We start from the raw sequence: 23,990 nt of genomic DNA on the forward strand, positions 1-23,990 counted from the left end.
GTGTTCTATAGTGCTATAGGGTGACTGTAATTATTATTATTTTTTAATTTTTTTGAGACAGAGTCTCACTTTGTCTTCCAGGCTGGAGTGCAGTGGCACAATCTTGGCTCACTGCAACCTCCGCCTCCCAGGCTCAAGCAATCCTCCTGCATCATCCTCCTGAGTAGCTGGGACTACAGGTGTGCGCCACCACGCCTGGCTCATTTTTTTTTGTATTTTTAGTAGAGACAGGGTTTCACCATGTTGGCCAGGCTGGCCTCAAACTCCTGACCTCAAGTGATCTGCCCACCTCGGCCTCCCAAAGTGATGGGATTACACGAGTGAGCCACCAGGCCCAGCCAGATGACTGTAATTAAAAACAATTTATGGTATATTTTCAAATAAGAACATATTTTAAATATTCCCAACACAAAGAAATGATAAACGTTTGAGGTGATGGATATGTTACTTACTCCGATTTGATCACTACCCATTGTATATGTGTACTGACTTATCACACTATACTCCATAAATATGTATGATTATTATGTGTCAAATTAAAAATAACAAACGAAAATTTTAAAAAACCAACGTCTACAGTCAGCTTTTATAATTAATATAGAAGCAATGCTGGCATTAGAAAACTATGCTTTTGCAATCAGTGCAGAAATAGTTGATTCAGACAAGAATCACTTGGTGCTAAAACGAGTAGATGAGATATTGATGAGAAACAGAATATTTACATAGTCTCAAAGTACCTCCCACAAATTATTACAAAGGGTCAAACAGTAAGTTTATTGTGGAGAGGCCAAGCAGACACCACCTAACCAAGCAATCCAACTTACCACCAGTAATAGGACAGACATCTGTGCCTTCTTATAAGATACACTGAGAGAAAAAAACCATCATACCAATGGTATGCCTGCCAAAAATAATCTTTTTTTTTTTTTTGAGATTGAATCTCGCTCTATTGCCCAGGCTAGACTGCAGTGGTGTGATCTTAGCTCATTGCAACCTCTGCCTCCCGGGTTCAAGCGATTCTCCTGCCTCAGCCTCCTGAGCAGCTGGGATTATAGGTGCCTGCCACCATGCCTAGCTAATTTTTGTATTTTTAGTAGAGATGGGTTTTCACCATGTTGGCCAGGCTAGTCTCGAGCTCCTGGCCTCAAGTGATTCACCAGCCTCAGCCTCCTAAAGTGCTGGGATTACAGGCATGAGCCACCACGCCCAGCCAAAAAAAAAAAAATGAATCATCTTTTTTAGTTTTTTTTTTTTTATACTTTAAGTTCTAAGGTACCTGTGCACAACGTGCAGGTTTGTTACATATGTATACATGTGCCATGTTGGTGTGCTGTACCCGTTAACTCGTCATTTACATTAGGTGTATCTCCTAATGCTATCCCTCCCCGCTCCACCCACCCCATGACAAGCCCCAGTGTGTGATGTTCCCCACCCTGTGTCCATGTGTTCTCATTGTTCAATTCCCACCTAAGAGAACACGCGGTGTTTGGTTTTCTGTCCTTGTGATAATTTGCCCATAATGATGGTTTCCAGCTTCATCCATGTCCCTACACAGGACGTGAACTCATCCTTTTTTATGGCTGCATAGTATTCCATGGTGTATATGTGCCACATTTTCTTAATCCAGTCTATCATTGATGGACATTTGGGTTGGTTCCAAGTCTTTGCTATTGTGAATAGTGCCATAATAAACATACATGTGCATGTGTCTTTATAGTAGCATGATTTATAATCCTTTGGGTATATCCCCAGTAATGGGATGGCTGGGTCAAATGGTATTTCTAGTTCTAGATCCTTGAGGAATTGCCACACTGTCTTCCACAATGGTTGAACTAGTTTACAGTCCCACCAACAGTGTAAAAGTGTTCCTATTTCTCCACATCCTCTCCAGCACCTATGTTTCCTGACTTTTTAACGATCGCCATTCTAACTGGTGTGAGATGGTATCTCATTGTGGTTTTGATTTGCATTTCTCTGATGGCCAGTGATGATGAGCAAAAAATGAATAATCTTAATCTAATCCTGAGGAAATATCAGGCAAGCCCAAACTGAGGAATATTCCACAAAATAACTGGCCTGAATTCTTCAAAAATTCTAGTCCAAGAAAGGCAAAAACTGAGATGTTTATGTTAAAAGGGACTAAAGAAACATGATAACTAAATTTGATGTGTGCTTCTACATTGTAATCTGACCTAGTGGGGACAGAAGGGGGAAAATCTCTATATGACATTCTTGGGATAATTGGCCAAAATTTATAAAGGTCTGTGGATTAGATGAATTGTACTATAACAATGTAAAATTTACAGCTTTTGATAATTGTGTTGTTTTTACGTAAAAAAAGTCTTAGTACTCAGGATATACATTCTGAAATACTGAAAGTTAAAGGAGCATTATATCTACAACTCAGTCTCAAATGGTTCAGGAAAAGGGTATACAGAGAAAGAAAATGATAAATCAAAAGGGGCACAATATTAATAATTGGTAAAACTAGGTAAAGTATATATGGAAGTTCCTTATATAATTCCTGCAAATTGTCTGCTAGTCTGAAATTATATCATAATATAAAGTTACCAAAAAAAGCCAAAATATTTGTTGAATTGCAAGTGGGGAAAATCCCAGCCTAGATGTAGCATAACTAAGGTTTTATTACAGCTCTGACAAACTGATGACTACAACTTATTGAAATTTAGGCTGGGCACAGTGGCTCACGCCTATAATCCCAGCACCTTGGGAGGCCTGGGGGGCAGATAACCTGAGGTAAAGAGTTTGAGACCAGCCTGGCCAACTTGCTGAAGCCCCATCTTTACTAATAATATAAAAATCAGCTGGATGTGGTGGCGCCTGCCTGTAATCCCTGCTACTCAGAAGGCTGAGGCACGAGAATTGCTTGAACCCAGGAGGTGGAGGTTGCGGTGAGCCAAAATCACGCCACTGCACTCCAGCCTGGGTGACAGGGTGAGACTGTCTCAAAAAAGGAAAAAAAAAAAAAAAAAAAAAATGTGTACAGTATCAGTTTTTACGGTTCAGAAATACCTTTTTCACTTATAAAACTCAATTAACATTTACCTTTTCCTCTCTTCCTTTATTCTGTTCTTTCTTTTCACGACAACGAACAGCTTTCCCTCTGTCATTGTGAAGATTCTGTGCAGATGAACGGTGAACTCTGACAGTTGTACCTGGACGATTACCATGTGATTTAGGGTCACTATACTGAGAAGACTGGCGTTTTCTAGGTCCTGGTGAGGGTCTAATCAAACAAAAACTCATTAATATCATAATCAACTCCACATATAGATGAACAGACATACTGTGTAAGTTAGAGTCAATGAACTAAAGAAGCCAATGCAACAACTGATCACAAGACACGACTGAATAAACTTCAGGATGTTGCAACCTAAGATCTAAAATTTAAATCTGGGCCAGGTGCCATGGCTCACACCTGTAATCCTAGCATTTTGGGAGGCAAAGGTGGGTGGATCACCTGAGGTCAGGAGTTCAAGATCAGCCTGGCCAACATGGTGAAACCCCGTCTCTACAAATACAAAAAATTAGCCAGGCGTGGTGGTGCGCATCTGTAATCTCAGTCACTCAAGAGGCTGAGGCAGGAGAATCATTTGAATCTGGGAGGTGGAGAGTGGAGTGAGCCAAGATCGCATCACTGCACTCTAGCCTGGGCAACAGAGTGAGATTCCATCTCAAAAAAAATAAAAAAATAAAAATAAATAAAAAATAAAAATAAATAAAATTTAAATTTGCCATATCTGTTGGTGGTGACTTAATTAAAAGAATGCAGTATAGTCATATTACAGAAATAATGGGGGGGAAGTAATGGTCACCTCTGCTTAGAAAGGAAATTGTTGTGTATCAAAGATGAATGCATCTAATTGTTGGAAGCTGAAAAAAAAATTATCAGAGAAGAGAGTTTTATCGAGACAACCAGAATACAACACAAGTACTCAATTCACATTAATCCACTGGTATATATGCAATTTGGTACCATTTATTTAGAATATACAGATTTGAGTATCCCTTATCTAAAATTTTAGGGACCAGAAGTCTTTTGAATTTTTGATTTTTTCAGATTTTGGAATATTTGCATATACATACCAGCTGAGCATCTCTAATCTGAAAATCCACAATCTAAAATGTCCCAATGAGCACTTCCTCTGAGTATGACCTTTGAGTGTCATGCTGGTGCTCAAAAAGTTTCAGTTTTTGAAATATTTTGAATTTTTGGATCAGGGAAGCTCAATCTATACCATAATTTTTGTGTTTTAATTAATAAGATTTAATCATTTTTCCATTTAAAAAACTGATACAGCACTAGCTATCAACAGTTACTAGAACTCATTTTCGGTGCTTTACATTTACATACATCACCTCATTTCACCTTTATGTATTTATTTTTTTTTATTATTATTTTTTGACACAAGGTCTTGCTCTGTCACTGCAGCCTTGACCTCCCAAGCTCAAGCAATCCTCCCACCTCAGCCTCCCGAGTAGCAAGGACTACAGCCACACGGCACCACACAAGGCTAATTTTTGTATTTTGTAGAGACAAGGTCTCACTATGTTGCCTAGGCTAGTATCAAACCCCTGGGCTCAATCGATCTTCCCATCTTGGCCTCCCAAAGAGCTGGGACTACAGGAGTGAGCCCCTGTGTCAGTCCTCATCTCATCCTTATTTCTGTAGCAGGATTCAGACTTCTCAAATATCCGTTAGGCTCCTACTCTGCTCCCAGATTTGGTTGCAGCCATTTACAACGGGGAAAACAAACAAAAAAAAGGAGTCCTATTCTCAAATAAACCACAGTATAGTTAAACAGACAGAAGCTGTGTAAAGCTAGGGATGTATACCAGAAGGTGTGAAACAGACCTAGTGCTATGGCAATGGGAATGGCCTCATGGAGACAGAAAATAAACTGGGACTGGAAATGCAGGAGTTGAATTAAACAAGAGGGTACAATTATAGACAGAACATCAATAAAGAAAAGCAAAGAAACAAAAATGAGCTTAATCTATGTAAAGGATTATAAAGACACCAGTCTAACACATAATGCTGAACATTAAGCAATAATACTGAACAGAAATGGTTCGGTACACAGAAGATACGAATACCAGTTCAAGAGGCTTAGCTTTTAGCTAACTGCTAACAAGGATCCACTGAAAACATTTTAGAAATATTAGTCTAATCCTGAACATGATATACTGCTAAAGAAAACACAGAAAACAGTGAGATGTTTGTGATTACAAATGTTACTGAGACATGAGATGAGGGCCTAGTTTAAGGCAGTAACAATGAGAAGAGTCTCAGAGACACACTATTAGTAAAGACACTCCTGGCCGGGCATGGTGGCTCACACCTGTAATCCCAGCACTTTGGGAGGCTGAAGTGGGCAGATCACTTGAGGCCAGGAGTTCGAGACCAGACTGGCCAACATGGCAAAACTCCATCTCTACAAAAAATACAAAAAATTACCTGGGTGTGGTGGCATGCACCAGTAATCCCAGTCACTCAGAAGGCTGAGGCAGGAGAATCACTTGAACCTGGGAGGCAGAGGTTGCAGTGAACTGAGATTGTGCCACTGCACTCCAGCCTGGGAAACAGATCTCGACTGTCTCAAAAAAAAAAAAAAAAAAAAAAAAGAAAGAAAGAAAGAGAGAAAGAAAGAAAAGATACTCCTAGGCTGGGTGCGGTGGCTCACGCCTGTAATCCCAGCACTGTGGGAGACCAAGACAGGTGGATCACCTGAGGTCAGGAGTTCAAGACCAGCCTGGCCAACATGGCAAAACCCTGTCTCTACTAAAAATACAAAAATTAGATGGGTATGGTGCTGTGCACTTGTAATCTCAGCTACTTGGAAGGCTGAGGCATGAGAATCGCTTGAACCCAAGAGGCGGAGGTTGCAGTGAGTCGAGCTCACGCCACTGCACTCCAGCCTGGGTGACAGAGCGAGACTGGAAAGTTGAGAATGAGAATTTGGGAGGATGATAACGCCAAACTAATGTGTATGTGAAGCAATGATGGGGGTTTAATTTTGGATTCAGAAAATATTTCTGTGTATGTATTTTTCCCTTTGCTACAGAAATAATACAAAATAGACACTGACATATAATATAGTTGGCCTTCCATATCCGCAGATTCCTCAATGCTGAGTCAACCAACTGCCAATGAAAAATATTTTGAAAATAAAGATGGTTGAGTTGGTAGTGAACATGTACAAACTTTTTTTGTCATTATTCTCTATATAATACAGTGAAACAACTATTTATATAACATTTACATTGTGTTAGGTGTTACAAGTAATCCATATATGATTTAAAATATACAGGAGGATGTGTGCAGGTTATGTGCAAATATACACCATCTGGTTGGATGCGGCGGCTCACGCCTGTAATCCCAGCATTTTGGGAGACCGATGCAAGCAGATCACCTGAGGTCAGAAGTTCAAGACCAGCTTGGCAAAACCCCGCCTCTTACAAAAAAAAGCCGGGCGCAGTGGTTCATGCCCGTAATCCCAGCAATGTGGGAGGCTGAGGCAGGCGGATCACGAGGTCAGCAGTTCGAGACCAGCCAGTTCGAGATCAGCCTGGCTAACATGGTGAAACCCCATCTCAACTAAACATACAAAAATTAGCTGGGTGTGGTGGCATGCACCTGTAATCCCAGCTACTCGGGAGGCTAAGGCAGGAGAATTGCTTGAACCCGGGAGGCGGAGGTTGTAGTCAGCCAAGATCACACCACTGCATTTCAGTCTGGGCGACAGAGTAAGACTCCGTCTCAGGAAAAAAAAAAAAAAAATGAGCTGGACATGGCAGCGCAGGCCTGTAGTCCCAGCTACTTGGGAGGCTGAGGCAGGAGAATTGCTTGAACCAGGAGACAGAGATTGCAGTGAGCCAAGATCACACCACTGCACTCCAGCCTGGGCAACAGAGCAATACACCATCTTATATAAGGGACTTGAGTATCCATGGATTTTGGTATCTGTGAGGGTCCTAGAACCAATTCCCCACAGATAATGAAAGACAACTATATAAAGAATTAAAAAGTTGCCTGTAACTCCACTATCCAGAATTAACCAATTAACGTATTAGTCTATTTCTTATAGTTGTCTTTCATTTAAACAAAATCAGAACCATTATACACACATACATTCTTGTATTTTTCTCTCCTTATTATATTTTGAGACATTTCCAATAACAAAACCTCATAAATGACTGGATGGTAGTCAATTACATAAAATGTGCCATTTCATCTACTTCTTACTGCTAGCCATTCAGTCATTCAAAAAACAATGTAAAAATAATTTCAGGCCAGGTGCAGTGGCTCATGCCTGTAATTCCAGTACTTTGGGAGGCCAAGGCAGGTGGATCACCTGAGGTCAGGAGTTCAAGACCAGCCTGGCCAACATGGTGAAACCCGGTCACTACTAAAAATACAAAAACTAGCCTGGTGTGGTGGCAGGTACCTGTAATCCCAGCTACTTGGAAAGCTGAGGCAGAAGAATCGCTTGAACCTGGGAGGTGGAGGTTGCAGTGAGCCGAGGTCATGCCACTGCACTCCAGCCTGGGCAACACAGTGAGACTCCATCTTAAAAAATAATAATAATTTCAACAAAAACCCTTACTGTCATAGACTTACATACGTGTGTGTGTGTGTATGTGTGTGTATGAGGGGTGCATCAAACAGTACCAGGTAATATTAAGCGCTATCAAGAAAAATAAAGAAGGGGGCCAGGCATGGTGGCTCATACCTGTAATCCCAGCACTTTGGGAGGCTGAGGCAGGTGGATCACTTGAGGTCAGGAGTTTGACATCAGACTGGCCAACATTGAGAAACCCCATCTCTACTAAAAATACAAAAATTTGGCTGGCCATGGTGGCTCACGCATGTAATCCCAGCACTTTGGGAGGCCAAGGCAGGCAGATCACTTGAGGTCAGGAGTTCAAGACCAGGCGGACGGATCACTTGAGGTCAGGAGTTCGAGACCAGCCTGGCAAACATGGTGAAATCCTGTCTCTACTAAAAATACAAAAAAATTAGCTGGGCGTGGTAGTGCATGCCTGTAATCCCAGCTACTTGGGAGGCTAAGGCAGGAGAATTGCTTGAACCTGGGAGACGGAGGTTGCAGTGAGCCAAGATTACAACACTGCATTCCAGCCTAGATGACAGAGTGAGACTCCATCTCAAAAAAAAAAAAAAAAAAAAAATTAGCTGGGTAATTATTCCAGCTACTCAGGAGGCTGAGGCATGAGAATTGCTTGGACCCAAGAGGTGGAGGCTACAGTGAGCTAAGATGCACTACTGCACTCCAGCCTGGGTGACAGAGCAAGACTCTGTTTCAAAAACAAAAAAGAGGGGCAAGGGGCTACGGGATCACGCAGGATGGTTTTTAGGTGGTGTAGTCAGAGACAGACTTTCTGAGGTGACAATTAGGTAGAGAGCTAAATGAAAGAAGGGAACAGGCCATTCAGCACTGGAGCTGAGGGAAAGGCAGGTGAAAGGAGTGAAGCATTTGTGGCCTTGGCTCATTCAAGGCCACAGCACAGTGCCTGAGGGAGAGAGCTGTAAGAACTTAGGTCCCAGAGGCTGCGGGGAACCAGGTCTCATAGGGCTTGAAAGACATGAAAACTCTGGGTTTTATTCTGTGCGATGGGAAGATATCTTAGGGGCATCAGCTGACTGTTAAAAGACATTTGAAAAGAATCACATCAAGTGGCATTTAAGCTATGTCTAACTTTTTCTACATAAGGCTTCAACAAACCTCCATGTACTCAATTTTTTGTGTACCGTTCTAGAAGAGAATACTGGATCAGTTGAATCTGTTCTTTAATGGTACTAAAATTTAGGTGATGATAAGGTTAGAATCACCAACATAGGTGAAGAAAGAATGACTCTTGGCCAGGTACCGGTGGCTCATGCCTGTAATCCCAGCACTTTGGGAGGCAGAGGTGGGCAGATCACGAGGTCAGGAGTTCAAGACCAGCCTGGCCAACATGGTGAAACCCCCGACTCTACTAAAAATACAAAAATTAGCCAGCGTGGTGGCACATGCCTGTAATTCCAGCTACTTGGGAGGCAGAGACAGAAGAATTGCTTGAACCAGGAGGCGGAGGTTGCAGTGACCCGAGATCGTGCCACTGCACTCCAGCCTGCGTGACAGAGCAAGACTCCGTCTCAAAAAAAATAAAAATAAAAATAAAAGTGGCTAAGAAATAATCAATACTCATCAATTGACTTTAAATGTCAAGAACATGAAGGTATGGGTCTTCTCAAAATGTGACCTAGGGACCACCTACATCAGAATCACCTGTGGATTCTTGAGTTCTACCTGCTGTCTACTATATCAGACTCTCTGGGAGTAATGTCCCTAAATCCACATTTTTAATTAGAGATTGTTAGGACTGCTATAGCAGAGAGTGCCAGCTTTATAATCATTATTATAAAACACAATATGTATAGGTTCAAATCCTAGCTCTACCAGTTATCAGTTTTGTGATAGTGGGGAAAAGTTACCCAACCTTATTGTACCTCAGCTGTCTTATCTGAAATATAGGGAAAATATGACTTATTTGGAAGGCTTATTGTAACAAATAAATAAAATAACACTTACAGCTTAAAGTAGTTCAGAACACTGTGGATGTATAATCCAGCACCTATATTATAAAATACAACCAGGCCGGGTGTGGTGGCTCACGCCTGTAATCCCAGCACTTTGGGAGGCCAAAGCGGGTGAATCACAAGGTCAGGAGTTCGAGACCTGTCTGGCCAACATGGTGAAACCCCATCTCTACTAAAAATACAAAAAATTAGCTGGGCGTGGTGGCAGGTGCCTGTAATTCCAGCTACTTGGGGAGTTGAGGCAGGAGACTTGCTTGAACCCAGGAGGCAGAGGTTGCAGTGAGCTGAGATCATGCCACTGCACTCCAGCCCGGGCGACAGAGTGAGACTCCGTCTCAAAAAATAAATAAATAAAATAAAATAAAATAAAATACAACCAAGGCTGGTTCAAAGGCGGTGAGTTATCTCAATTGATTGTTCACAGTCAGTTACAGATCAAACTCTTTGTTCTACTCTTCCCCACCTTCTCACTACTGCACTTAACTAGTCTTAAAAAAAAAAAACAAAAAAAAAACAAGAAATCAGAGTTGCAGTGACAAAATGTTAAAACTGAAAACCATCTGGGCAACATCTTAATGCAAGGTTAACGGGCATGAACCCGGGAAGTCATAAGTGCTCTTTCTAGAAAGGCATGACACAGTCAATATTTAAATCTATAATACAAATTAGAAAATCTATCATGTGAATGAAGTAGATAACATCCACCTGCACATTTGTCAGTTAAAAAATATGCAGTAAAACTATGCATGATTGGCTAGTTACAGTACTTCAGTAAATATCAGCATCACTAGTTGTTCCTTTGCTGGCACTTGGTAGTAGGAAGTTGGGGGAAAAAAAGCCAGAGAAAACCCTAAAATTCAGAACACTTTATTTTTACTGTTCTCTATGAATTAAAAAGCCCCCTTTTTTTTTTTAAAATTTTAGCAGTGTTACAGCTTGATGAAAAGAAATATTCTGTGATCCCTGTTTGAGAACCACTGTTAGTCTAACTTCCTCTCTTTGCATAAGAAAAATCTGAGGCCTGGCCGGGCAAGGTGGCTCAGGCCTGTAATCCCAGCACTTTGGGAGGCTGAGGCCAGGCGAATCACGAGGTGAGGAGATCAAGACCAGCCTGGCCAACATGGTGAAACCCCGTCTCTACTAAAATACAAAAAAATTAGCCAGGCATGGTAATGCATGCCTGTAGTCCCAGCTGCTCAGGAGGCTGAGGCAGGGGAGTTGCTTGAACCCGGGAGGCAGAGGTTGCAGCGAGCTGAGATCGCAATACTGCACTCCAGTCTCCTGACAGTGTGAGACTCCGTCTAAAAAAACAAAAAAAAGAAAAAAAAGAAAAATCTGAGGCCTAGAAAGGTTCTACTATTTTCCCAAAGCTACAGAGAGTGGCAAAGACAGACACAGAGCCTGAATATTTCAATTCCTAACCCCATTCTCCTTCCACAAGATAACACTGTCTCTACCACTTTAAGGTCATTCACAAAAGCGTATTTTTAAATTATTCCTACCGAAATCTTATTTTTTGAAATAGGTCAAAAAAGGCACAAGGTTCAAGACCAGTGAGTTATAAAAGAGTGAACATTCAGTAAAGAAAACTCCCTCCCATTCCTGTCTCTCAGCCACCCCATCCTCCTCCTAGATATAATCAATGCTATAAGCTTCTTGGGCTAACTGGTTTCTTAAAAGGTCTCCACTTACCTTCGTTCAACAGGTACAGGCATGGACCAGACTTCTCCCTCAGAAGCTGGAAGGTCATGCTGTGCTGCCTTCAAGGGAGTGGTGTCTAGTTTAAAGCTCTCTAGTGTTTTCATGATATCTTTAACATGTTTAGCTTCCACATTTATTTCCTGCCAAACCTGATTTCAAAGAAGAAGCATCTTTAAATTTCTATAATATATCACTGTCAAAATTAATGAGAGCCATTTATTAGAGATGTTAGAAAACTCCATTTTGATATCAGATATCCAGTAAACCACATCAAGATATTCTATCGAAATTTTAAAAACAGTTCATTAAATTTATGTTTTCAACTGCAAATTTTTTTTTTTTTTTTGGAGATAGAGTCTCGCTCTGTCACCAGTGCAGTGGCGTGATCACTCCTCTGCGCTCACTGCAAGCTTCTCCTCCCGAGTTCACGCCATTCTCCTGCCTCAGCCTCCAGAGTAGCTGGGACTACAGGCGCCTGCCACCACGCCCGGCTAATTTTTTGTATTTTTAGTAGAGACAGGGTTTCACCATGTTAGCCAGGAAGGTCCTGATTTCCTGACCTCGTGATCCACCTGCCTAGGCCTCCCAAAGTGCTGAGATTACAGGCGTGAGCCACTGTGCCGGGCCCTCAATTGCAAAACTAATTCTGATAAAATGAATTAAACATCCAGGATAGGCTAGGCATGGTGGCTCATGCCTGTAATCCCAGCACTTTAGGAAGCTGAGGCAGACGGATCACTTGAGCTCAGGAGTTTGAGACAAGCCTGGCCAATATGGTAAAACTCCATCTCTACTAAAAATGCAAAAAATTAGCTGGACATGGGGCAAGCGCCTATAGTCCCAGCTACTTGGGAGACTGAGGCAGGAGAATTGCTTGAGCCCAGGAGGTGGAGGTTGCAGAGAGCCAAGATTGCGCCACTGCACTCCAGCCTGGGCAACACAGCAAGACTCTGTCTCAAAAAAAAAATTCCAGGCTAATTAAATAATACTACTAATTTACATTCTTATTTAAATTGCATAGCCGGGTATGCTGGCACATGTATGTAATCCCAGCTACTCGGGAGGCTGAGGCAGGAGAATTGTTTGAACCCCGGAGGCAGAGGTTGTGGTGAGCTGGAGATCACGCCATTGTACTCCAGCCTGGGAAACAAGAGCGAAACTTCGGCTCAAATAAATAAATAAATAAGTTGCCTAATAGGCTGGGCGCAGTGGCTCACACCTGTAATCTCAACACTTTGGGAGGCCAAATCACCTGAGGTCAGGTGTTCAAGACCAGCCTGGCCAAAATGGTGAAAACCCACCTCTACTAAAAAAAAAAAAAATTAGCTGAGTGTGGTGGTGGGCACCTGGAATCCCAGCTACTTGGGAGGCTGAGGCAGGAAAATTGCTTGAACCCACAAGGCAGAGGTTGCAGTGAGCTGAGATCATGCAATTGTACTCCAGCCTGGGCAACAGAGCGAGACTCCATCTCAAAAAAATAAAACAAAACAAAACAAATTGAATAACAAACTGAAAAGTCAGGCATAACTTTAAAGTTCTACAAGAATAATTAGCTGGGCATGGTGGCCCATGCCTGTAGTCCTGCCTACTTGAGAGGCTGAGGTGAGAGAATTGCTTGAGCCCAAGGGGAAAAAAAAAAAAAACATCAAAGCACAACTTGTGAAAGTTTCATTTTTGTCAAACTTTATTGTTATTTCTTAGAGACAAGGTTTCATTCTGTTGCCCAGGCTGTACTGCAGTGGCACGATCATAGCTCACCATAACCTCAAACTCCCGGGTTCAAGCCATCCTCCCACCTCAGCCTCCCAAAGTGCTGGGATTACAGGCATGAGCCACCATGCCCAGCCCTACTTTGATAACTTTTATGCTATTTAATTAACTTTGTAAATGCTGAATAATCCCAATTACCCTGATTTGATAATTAAATATTGTATATAGGAAACAAAATATAATGTGTATGCCCAAGATATGTGCAACTATTATCTATCAGTAAATAATTTCTAAAAAACGAAAACGACACTGATCAGAATATACTAATTTTACGACTAATGGGTCACAACCTACAGACTGAAAAAGGTCTCAATTCATATACAACGAAGGTATTTTTTTAAAAGCAGTCTTTTTTTTTTTTTTTTTTTTTAATACTTTTTAGAGATAGGGTCTCATTCTGTCACCCAGTCTGGAATGTAGTGAAATGGCCCTAGTTTTGAGAGTAAGGCTCCAACTCAAAAATAAAAGAGAAAAGGAATCTTGACACAATTTAAAAACTAAGCCTGGCCAACATGGCAATACCCCATCTCTAAAAAAAACAATAATAATAAACCAGACATGTTGGTTTGTGCCTGTGGTCCCAGCTGCTCCAGAGGCTGGATGGGAGGATTGCTTGAGCCTGGGAAGTTAAGGCTGCAGTGAGCCATGACTGCACCACTGTACTCCAGCCTAGGGAACAGACTGAGACCCTGCCTCAAAAAAACCCTCAAAAACCTACATATAGTTTTGATTCAACTGTATTATAGTAATGGGTCTTAACTCAGCCTAAAAACTACATATGGTGACGGCTGTACATTATATATGTATTTAATGCCACTGAGTTGTATACTTAAAAATGGCCAAGGCCGGGTGCAGTGGCTCACATCTGTAATCTCAGTACTTTGGGAGGCTGAGGCAGGCGGATCACCTGAAGTCAGTAGTTCCAGACCAGCCTAGCCAACATGGCAAAAACCCTGTCTCTACCAAAAGTACACAAAAATTAGCTGGGTGTGGTGGCGCACACCTATAATTTTAGCTACTCGGGAGGCTGGGGCAGGAGAATCACTTGAACCCGGGAGGCGGAGGTTGCAGTGAGCAGAGATTGCGCCACTGCACTCCAGCCTGGGCAAGAGAGTGAGACTCCATCTCAAAAAAAAGAAAAAAAAACAGTAAAGTGTTATGTATATTTTACCATAATAAGAAAATGGTAGGACAGGCATGGTGGCTCATGCTTGCAATCCCAGCACTTTGGGAGGCCAAGGCAAGCGGATCACCTGAGGTTAGGAGTTCAAGACTAGCCTGGCTACAAGGTGAAACCCTGTCTCTACTAAAAATACAAAAATTAGCTGGGTGTGGTGGCAGGCTCCTGTAATCCCAGCTACTCGGGAGTCTGAGGCAGGAGAATCACTTGAACCCAGGAGGTGGAGGCTGCAGTGAGCTGAGACTACACCACTGCACTCCAGCCTGGGCAACAAGTGAGAAAATCCATCTCAAAAAAAAAAAAAAAAGAACATGGTTAAAAAAAACTATATATATAATATTGAAATGAAATTTAAGATGATAACGTTTTGTTTTATAACTTAAATGATTTAATCTTAAGTGCCTTTAAACAAAAGCTTAGACTTAAGTAGAAGTCTTTGGCCAAACAACAAAAGGTCTAAAAGTCCTTCACTGACAAACTTAAGACTCCTTATGAAATAAAATATTTTCTAGGCCGAGCATGGTGACTCACGCCTATAATCCTAGCACTTTGTGAGGCTGAGGCAAGAGGATCATTTGAGTCCAGGAGTTCAAGACCAGCCTGAATAACATAGTGAGATGCCATGTCTATAAAAAATAAATAAATAAAAGATTAATAAAATAAAATAAAATAAAATATTTGCCCCTTCTGGTAATTATATGGATACAGTAAAGGATATGGAGGGACAGATATAGGGAAATAGATTAAGTTCAAAGAGATAGGCTATTTCTCTCAAAAAAATTAAGGACAAATATTGAACAATATTTAAAACGCAGCTCAGTAAAATTTGAGGTATAATATTCCATTTAGAAGATCAGCTCAAAAAGACTATTACTTTCTTTTTTTTTTTTTTTTTTTTTTTTTTTGAGGCAGAGCCTCGCTCTGTTGCCAGGCTGGAGTGCAATGGCGCAATCTTGGCTCACTACAACCTCCACCTCCTGGTTTCAAGAGATTCTCCCACCTCAGCCTCCCAAGTAGCTGCGATTACAGGCACCCGCCACTACACCCCGCTAATTTTTTTGTATTTTAGTAGAGATGGGGTTTCACCACGTTGGTCAGGCTGGTCTTGAACTCCTGACCTCAGGAGATCAGCTCACCTCAGCCTCCCAAAGTGCTGGGATTACAGGTGTGAGCCACCACGCCCGGCAAGACTATTATTTTCTTAACATTTTTTTCCTCTTGTGACATAGTTGAGCCTTGTTATAAATGCCACTCTCCACTGGACCTGTAAGTTACACAATTTCCAATTTTAAATTTCTGTTGGTCCTCAGTAACTGAAATTTCTCAATGGGATTCAACCATAATCTGCTTTATAAAGTTCTGTTATACAAGGAATATGAGGCTGGGTGTGGTGGCTCACACCTGTCCCACCACTCAGGGAGGCTGAGGTGGGAGGATCACTTTAGTCTACAAGTTTGAAACCAGCCTGGGAAACAGGGAGATCCCATCTCTACCAAAAAATTTAAAAATTAGCAGGTCACAGTGGGGCACACGTGTGGTGTGGTTTCCCCCACTCAGGAGGCTGAGTGGGAGGACTGTTTGAGCCTGGGAGGTCATGGCTGCAGACCGCACCACTGCACTCCCTCCTGGGAAAGAGAGCAAGAACCTCTCTCAAAAATTAAAAATATATATATATGATGCCTGTGAGATTCACAAGCCATTTACAGTTTTGACAATGGCTTAATAAAGTCTACTCTATTTTTACCAAGTAAAAATCTGAACAAAAAATGTCAAAACCATTATTTTAAGAAACTCGTGGCTGGGCACAGTGGCTCATGCCTGTAATCCCAGCATTTTGGGAGGCCAAGGCGGGCAGATTACTTGAGGTCAGGAGTTCGAGACCAGCCTGGCCAACATGGTGACACCCCGTCTCTACCAAAAACACAAAAATTAGCTGGGTGTGGAGGCAGGCGCCTGTAATCCCAGCTACTCAGGAGGCTTGAACCTGGGAGGTGAAGGTTGCAGTGAGTCGAGATCGCGCCACTGCACTCCACCCTAGATGATAAGAGCAAAACTCTGTCTCGAGAAAAAACAAACAAACAAAAAAACCCTCTTACTAGATTCCAGCAATTAGAGTTAAGTAGAACTCATAATACTGCTGATGGTGAAAGTGATTATTAATAAAGTTTCAAGTAATATTATATAGAAATCTGTGTAATAACTCAAATACTTATGTTTTGTTTTTTATTTTTGAGACAAGGTCTAGCTCTGTTGCCCAGGCTGGAGTGTAGTAGTACAAGCATAGCTCACTGCAGCCTCAACCTCCCAGGCTCAAGTGATCCTCCCTAGTACCTAGGACTACAGGCATGCACCTCCACATCTGGCTAATTTTTTTATTTTTGTAGAGATGAAGTCATGCTATGTTGTCTAGGCTGGACTTGAACTCCTGGCCTCAAGTGATCCTTCTGTTTTGGCTTCCCAAAGTGCTAGGATTACAGGAGTGAGCCACTGTGTACTGTGCTCAGTAGTCATACAGTCTTTTTTTTTTTTTTTTTTTGAGACAGAGTCTTGCTCTGTCGCCCAGGCTGGAGTGCAGTGGTGGGATCTCAGCTCACTGCAAGCTCCACCTCCTAGGTTCACGCCATCCTCCTGCCTCGGCCTCCCAAGTAGCTGGGACTACAGGCACCCGCCGCCACGCCTGGCTAATTTTTTGTATTTTTAGTAGAGACAGGGTTTCACCGTGTTAGCCAGGATGGTCTCGATCTCCTGACCTTGTGATCTGCCCGCCTCAGCCTCCCCAAGTGCTGGGATTACAGGCGTGAGCCACTGCGCCCAGCCATACAGTTTTAACATGTAACTACATATAGCATGACATCTGATCTAAATTTTCTCTTCCTAGTACTTAAGCCATTAAAACACACAGTAGCCATTATTCTCACCTGTTGCCATTTTTGCTGGAGGTATGTATCTTTGACTGAGTACAGATACTTGTTCATTTGGTCAAGAACTCCCTGATAATAGACCATCGCAGAGTCATAGTTTCCCAGCAATGCATATTCACGAGCCAATTTTACATTCTCACTAATCATAAGAAGACTCATGCTCAACTATAAGCTAAAAAGAAGAAGAAGAAAAAAAGAAACACTTGAGGTTTACATGTCTCTTAAAAATAAGTATAGTTATTAAAAAATACTTTCCAGTGTCCCCTCAAGAAACTCACAATCATACATACCACACTTCCCATTTCTGTATGTGTGCTCATGCTATTTCCACTCCTTCAAAGAAAGTTTTTTTTTTTTTTTTTTTTGAGACGGAGTCTCGCTCTGTCTCCCAGGCTGGAGTGCAATGGCATGATCTCGGCTCAATGCAACCTTCGCCTCCCAGGTTCAAGTGATTCTCCCACCTCAGCCTCCCAAGTAGTTGGGGTTATAGGCACCCACCATCATGCTCGGCTAATTTTTTTTTGTATTTTTGTAGAGACGGGGTTTCACCATGTTGGCCAGGCTGGTCTTGAACTCCTAACCTCAGGTGATCTGCCCGCCACCTTGGTCTCCCAAAGTGCTGGGATTACAGGCATGAGCCACCAGGCCTGGCCTCAAAGAAGTATTTTATTTAGGAAGCCAAGGCAGGCAGCTCACTTCAGTCCAGGAGTTCAAGACTAGCCTGGCCAACATGGAGAAACCCTGTCTCTACTAAAATGTAAAAATTAGCTGGGCATGGTGGCACATGCCTATAGTCCCAGCTACTTGGGAGGCTGAGACACGAGAATCGCTTGAACCAGGGTAGCAGAGGTTGCAATAGGTCAAGATTGCGTCACTGTACTCCAGCCTGGGAGACGGAGCAAGACTGTTTCAAACAAACAAACCAACAAACCAACAGGCCAGGCGCGGTGGCTCATGCCTGTAATCCCAGCATTTTGGGAGGCTGAGGTGGGTGGATCATGAGGTCAGGAGATCAAGACCATCCTGGCCAACATGGTGAAACTCGGTCTCTACTAAAAACACAAAAATTAGCTGGGCATGGTGGCACGTGCCTGTAATCCCAGCTACTCAGGAGGCTGAGGCAGGAGAACTGCTTGAACCAGGGAGTCGGAGGTTGCAGTGAGCCAAGATCGCGCCACAGCACTCCAGCCTGGCAACAGAGTGAGACTGTCTTGAAACACAAACAAACAAACAAACAAACAAACAATTAAAATATTGTTTTTAAAAAGTTCCCACATTCAAACCCTCCCAATTGTCAAAGCCCAGCTCAGAAGGCAGTTTTCCTAGTATGTCTACCCCCTGAACTCCTCAGTTCAAAATAAACTCTCCCTCCTCTAAAGCCCCCCTGTACTTTACTGTGACTTTCATCCCAAGACACTGTCTACTTCAAATTATAGTTTCTATATATGTCTTGTCTCTATTAGACTGTTATCTGACAGTAGGATTTGCATCTGAAAGGTGTGAGACTATATGATCCTTGCATGACACACATCTTATTAAACATTGGCAGAATGAATAGTGAATATTAGATACATTTTTTGAAGCAGTGTGGATTAGCAGAAGGCATATGTATTTTGAGGTTAGAAAAATCTTGGCTAGAATTGTAATTCTGCCACCTTAGTCGAGTCCCTAAACTTTTTTCTAAGCCTGTTTTAGTATCTGTAGAACTGTCACAGCAACTACTTTCAGGAGTTATGCTATAAACAATAAAAGACTATTTAAAGTACCAAGCGGCCGGGCGTGGTGGCTCAAGCCTGTAATCCCAGCACTTTGGGAGGCCGAGACGGGCGGATCACGAGGTCAGGAGATCGAGACCATCCTGGCTAACACGGTGAAACCCCGTCTCTACTAAAAAAATACAAAAAACTAGCCGGGCGTGGTGGCGGCGCCTGTAGTCCCAGCTACTCGGGAGGCTGAGGCAGGAGAATGGTGTAAACCCAGGAGGTGGAGCTTGCAGTGAGCTGAGATCCGGCCACTGCACTCCAGCCTGGGCAGCAGAACAAGCCTCCGTCTCAAAAAAAAAAATTAAAAAAAAAAAAGTACCAAGCATACTACTTGACAAATAGTAGGTCTTCAATAAAGTATCTGCCATGAAACTTTCTATATATGAGAACCTAATCCAACCTTTAAACCTAGGAGTTCAAGACCAGCCTGGGCAACATGGCAAAACCCCATCTCTACAAAAAATACAAAAATTAGCAGAGCATGGTGGTGTGCGCCTGTAGTCCCACCTACTCGAGAGGCTGAGATGGGAGGATTACCTGAGCCTGGGGAGGTCAAAGCTACAGTAAGCTGAGATAGTGCCACTGCACTCTAGCCTGGGCAACAGAGACAGAGTGAGACTGTGTCTCGAGAAAACATTTTTGGCCGGGCACAGTGGCTTACACCTGTAATCCCAGCACTTTGGGAGGCCGAGGCAGGTGGATCACGAAGTCAAGAGATCGACACTATCCTGGCTAATGCAGTGAAACCCCGTCTCTACTAAAAATACAAAAAATTAGCCGGGTGTGGTGGCAGAAGCCTGTACTCCCAGCTACTCAGGAGGCTGAGGCAGGAGAATGGCGTGAACCCAGGAGGCGGAGCTTGTAGTGAGCTGAGGTCGTGCCACTGCACTCCAGTCTGGGCGACAGAGCAAGACTCCGTCTCAAAAAATAAAAAAAAAAAATAAGAAAGCAATTTTTAAAAATGCACGTAGTAGGATATGGATATATGGATGTGGATATAAAGCATTAGAAGCAGATGCCTGATAAATGTGAGCTTTGTTAATGTTCACAATGACTATTAACTGTAAATCACATGGTGAAGTTCAAGGCTGGAAAGATTTACATGCTTTTGGGGAGCAATAATTTGGATTAGGGATGTGGCTACAGGAATAAAAAGAAACAAATTAGAAACACTGTGGTGAAAGAAATGCTGAGATTACTCAGGAACTCACTGTGTGGAGAAAAAGTTGAAAATGAATGAAGTTTCAAGCCTAGAGGACTAAAAAGGTGAAGAAATCATGAAAGATCACAGTAAAGTTGAGAAGACATATAAGTATAAAGAAAACAAGACTTTTTTTTTTTAACTTCTTTTGTGTGTCAGTGGGGTATCTAGATAAGTGTATTTCATAGCTTGTTTTCTAGCTGCATCCTTTCTGCTTTTCATTGCACTGGCCAATCTTTGCTCACTCTAGCCCTATCCCACCATCAGCCAGAAAAACAGCAGTGCCAGCCCAATACCAAACAGAGATAGCAGAGTATTTCAGGGCCAACCTAGACCTGGATAGAGTGAGGAGCTGATGAAAAAAGACACGTCGACACAGCAGCTTTTAACAGTGGTCTCAGCCAGGCACGGTGGCTCATGCCTGTAATCCCAGCACTTTGGGAGGCTGAGGCTGGAGGACTGCTTGAGCTTAGGAGTTCAAGACCCGCCTGGGCAACACGGCAAAACCCCATCTCTACGAAAAACACAAAAATTAGCAGAGCATAGTGGTGTGTGCCTGTAGTCCCAGCCACTCGGGAGGCTGAGGTGGGAGGATTACCTGAGCCTGGGGAGGTCAAAGCTACAGTAAGCCAAGATAGTGCCACTGTACTCCAGCCTGGGCAACATAGACACAGTGAGACTGTCTCAAGGAAACATTAAAAAAAAAAAAAAGAAAAGAAAAAGCTCCAGGTCCAGATGATTTCTATAAGTATGGTGGGGTTTTTTGTTTTTTGGGTTTTTCTTCTTTTTTTTGAGACGGAGTCTCACTGTGCTGCCAGGCTGGAGTGCAGTGGCGCAATCTCAGCTCACTGCAACCTCTACTTCCTGGGTTCAAGTGATTTCCCTGCCTCAGCCTCCCGTGTGGCTGGGACTACAGCCACGCACCACCACACCCAGCTAATTTTTTGTATTTTAGTAGAGATGGGGTTTCACCATGTTGGCCAGGTTGGTCTCGATCTCCTGACCTCATGATCCGCCTACCTCGGCCTCCCAAAGTGCTGGGATTACAGGCATGAACCACCACGCCTGGCCTCGGGTTTGTATTTTTGTTGTTGTTGTTTTTGTTTTTGTTTTTTTCTTTGAGATGGAGTTTTTGCTCTTGTTGCGCAGGCTGGAGTGCAGTGGTGCAATCTCGGCTCACCACAACCTCCGCCTCCCGGGTTCAAGCGATTCTCCTGCCTCAGGCTCCCGAGTAGCTGGGATTACAGGCATGCGCCACCACGCCTGGCTAATTTTGTATTTTTAGTAGTGACAGGGTTTCTCCATGTTGGTCAGGCTGGTCTTGAACTCCCGACCTCAGGTGATCTGCCCACCTCAACCTTCCAAAGTGCTGGGATTATAGGCATGAGCCACCACACCCGGTCTGGCCTGGGGGTTTTTTTTAACCAAGCTTCTAAACAGAAATAATTTCAACCACATAAAAGTTGATCCAGAAAACAAGAGAAAAGCTGAGCAACTCTTTTTTATGAGGCTGAAATCATCTCAATTAATTGAATAAGAACACAAGACCCATTTCACTTACGAACATGGAAATCCTAATATTAGTTTACCTACAATGCATCGACACACACACCCCATGATCAAGAAGGGTTTATCCCAGAAATGCAAGGATGACTTAAGATCAGAAAATCTATCATTGTAATTCCTCACATTAATGGACAAACGTACCTCACAAGAAAATGAGGAAAGAGTATAAGGGACAATTCACAGAAGGGAAACCCAAACGGCAAACAAGCACAGACAGAAGTGACCAATAAATACAAACCGAAGCCATGAGAAACCTCTTTTCATTATTTTTTATTTATTTATTTTTTGGAGACAGAGTCTCTGCTGCCCAGGCTGGAGTGCACTGGTGTAGTCTCGGCTCACTGCAACCTCTGCCTCCCAGGTTCAAGCAATTCTCCTGCCTCAGCCTCCCAAGTAGCTAGGACTACAGGTGGTCGCCACCACACCCAGCTAAATTTTTGTATTTTTAGTAGAGAAGGGGTTTCACTATGTTGGCCAGGATGGTCTCAATCTCTTGACCTTGTGATCTGCCCGCCTGGGCCTCCCAAAGTGCTAGGATTACAGGTGTGAGCTTATGCGACCGGCCAAGAGACCTCTTCTATTCACCAGACTCAAAAGTAAGTGCAATAATACTAAGTATTGGCAAGGATTTGGGAAAAAGGAAACCTTTACATCAATTTGCAGGCATAAACTGGCATAGTCATTTTGGAGTGCAATCTGGCAGTACTTGGGGAAATTATGTATGCATGTATACGTATGTGTACATACACACACATATATATGTATATATACACCCCATGACCCAGCAATCCCATTCTTGTGTAAATCTTCCAGAGAAAGTCTCATACAGATCCATAAAGGAACTTGGTTTTGGACATTAATGACAGAAATCTTTGAGAAATCAAGTAGTGTCAATCTATTTATTCCCTGCTAGGGGAAATATGGTGGATACAGACCACAGAGTACCATGTAGCAGATAGAAGCAATGAATAAAATTTACATATAGCAACATGGATAGATGATCAAAATACAGGGTTGGGTGAAAAAAAAGTCTCAGACATAGAACAAGATCTAAATCCCAATGTCATTTTATAAATTAAAAATACATATGCTATATAAAATACTCATTTTTAAAGGATGCATACATACCCAAGAAAGTACCTTAAATATATTAGAAAGTCTATGGAAGGTGAGGAGGAAAATATATGAGTGGAGAAACTGCTTATGACAAGTAGGAGAGAAACAAAAAATAAATATAAGAGAAGAAGGGCCTTATATCCATGGATAATCATAGGGAGCCTCTAAGATGGCACTCAATGACCTTTGCCTCTTGGTATCTGTACCCTTATATAATTACTACCCCTTGAATGTGTGCTTGTAACAAATAACATAATACCATTTCTGAGATTAGACTATGGCTTCCATCTTGTTTGCTGTCTCTTGCTGACCCCACTCAAATGGAATACCAGCTCCACGCAGTGAGCTGCCTGGGCAGAGGTTCACACGGCAAAGAGCTGAAGGAGGCTCCAGGCCAATAACCAGTAAGGAACTGAGGCCCTCGGTCCAACAGCCCCTGAGGAACTGAATCCTGCCAACAACCATGTGAGTGAGATCTAAAGTGAATCCTTCCTCACTAGAGCCTTGAGATGACTATAGCTCTGGCCAATACCTGACCACAGCTCTGAGAAACACCCTGAATCTAAAGCATCCAGTTAAGTCATGCCCAAATTCCTGACCCAGTGAAACAGTGAGAGAGACAATAAATGTCTGTTGTTTTAAGTCACCAAGTTTTGGGATAATCTGTTATGAAGCAATATAGCTATGAACTAAGGTCTATGAGTAACTTAAGACTGGGCATCTGAGCTCCAAAAGAAAAGGAATAAAATCCTATGACCTAAATCTTGCCTCCCTGGATTCATGACCACTGATGACATTCTATCTTAATAAAATCCTAAAGGCCAAGGACTATATCTCTCTGTTATTTACTGGTATCTCTCTAGTACCTAGAACTATGGCCTCAAATGTAGATCTCAATCAATCTTCCAATGACTGAATACTGCCTAGTTGTCCTTTTTTTTTTGAGACAGGGTCTCACTCTGTAGCCCAGGCTGAAGTGCAGTGGCGCCATCACGGCTCACTACAGCCTTGATCTTCTGGGCTCAACTGATCCTGAGTAGCTGGGACCACAGATGTGTACCACCACAGCCAGCTAATTTTTTTTTTTTTGGTATGTTTTGTAGAGACAGGGATTTCACCATGTTGCCCAGGCTGGCTTGAACTCCTGGGC

At 42.6% G+C, this 23,990-nt stretch overlaps 1 protein-coding gene across 2 annotated transcripts in view; it reads right to left on the minus strand.

Moving 5' to 3' along the window:
• The window catches only part of KATNA1 (katanin catalytic subunit A1), a 63,380-nt gene that overhangs the window by 34,517 nt on the left and 4,873 nt on the right, over positions 1-23,990 (minus strand). For both annotated transcript variants that reach the window (XM_038002277.2, XM_038002278.2), the window contains exons 2-4: positions 17,192-17,366; positions 11,315-11,472; positions 3,067-3,247 (exon numbers count right to left, since the gene is read on the minus strand). In XM_038002277.2, coding sequence (XP_037858205.1) covers positions 3,067-3,247; positions 11,315-11,472; positions 17,192-17,353 — 501 coding nt within the window. In that variant the 5' untranslated portion in view covers positions 17,354-17,366. The remainder of the gene's footprint in view (positions 1-3,066; positions 3,248-11,314; positions 11,473-17,191; positions 17,367-23,990) is intronic.

Source organism: Chlorocebus sabaeus, chromosome 13 (genome assembly GCF_047675955.1).
Source record: "Chlorocebus sabaeus isolate Y175 chromosome 13, mChlSab1.0.hap1, whole genome shotgun sequence".
NCBI lineage: Eukaryota > Metazoa > Chordata > Mammalia > Primates > Cercopithecidae > Chlorocebus > Chlorocebus sabaeus.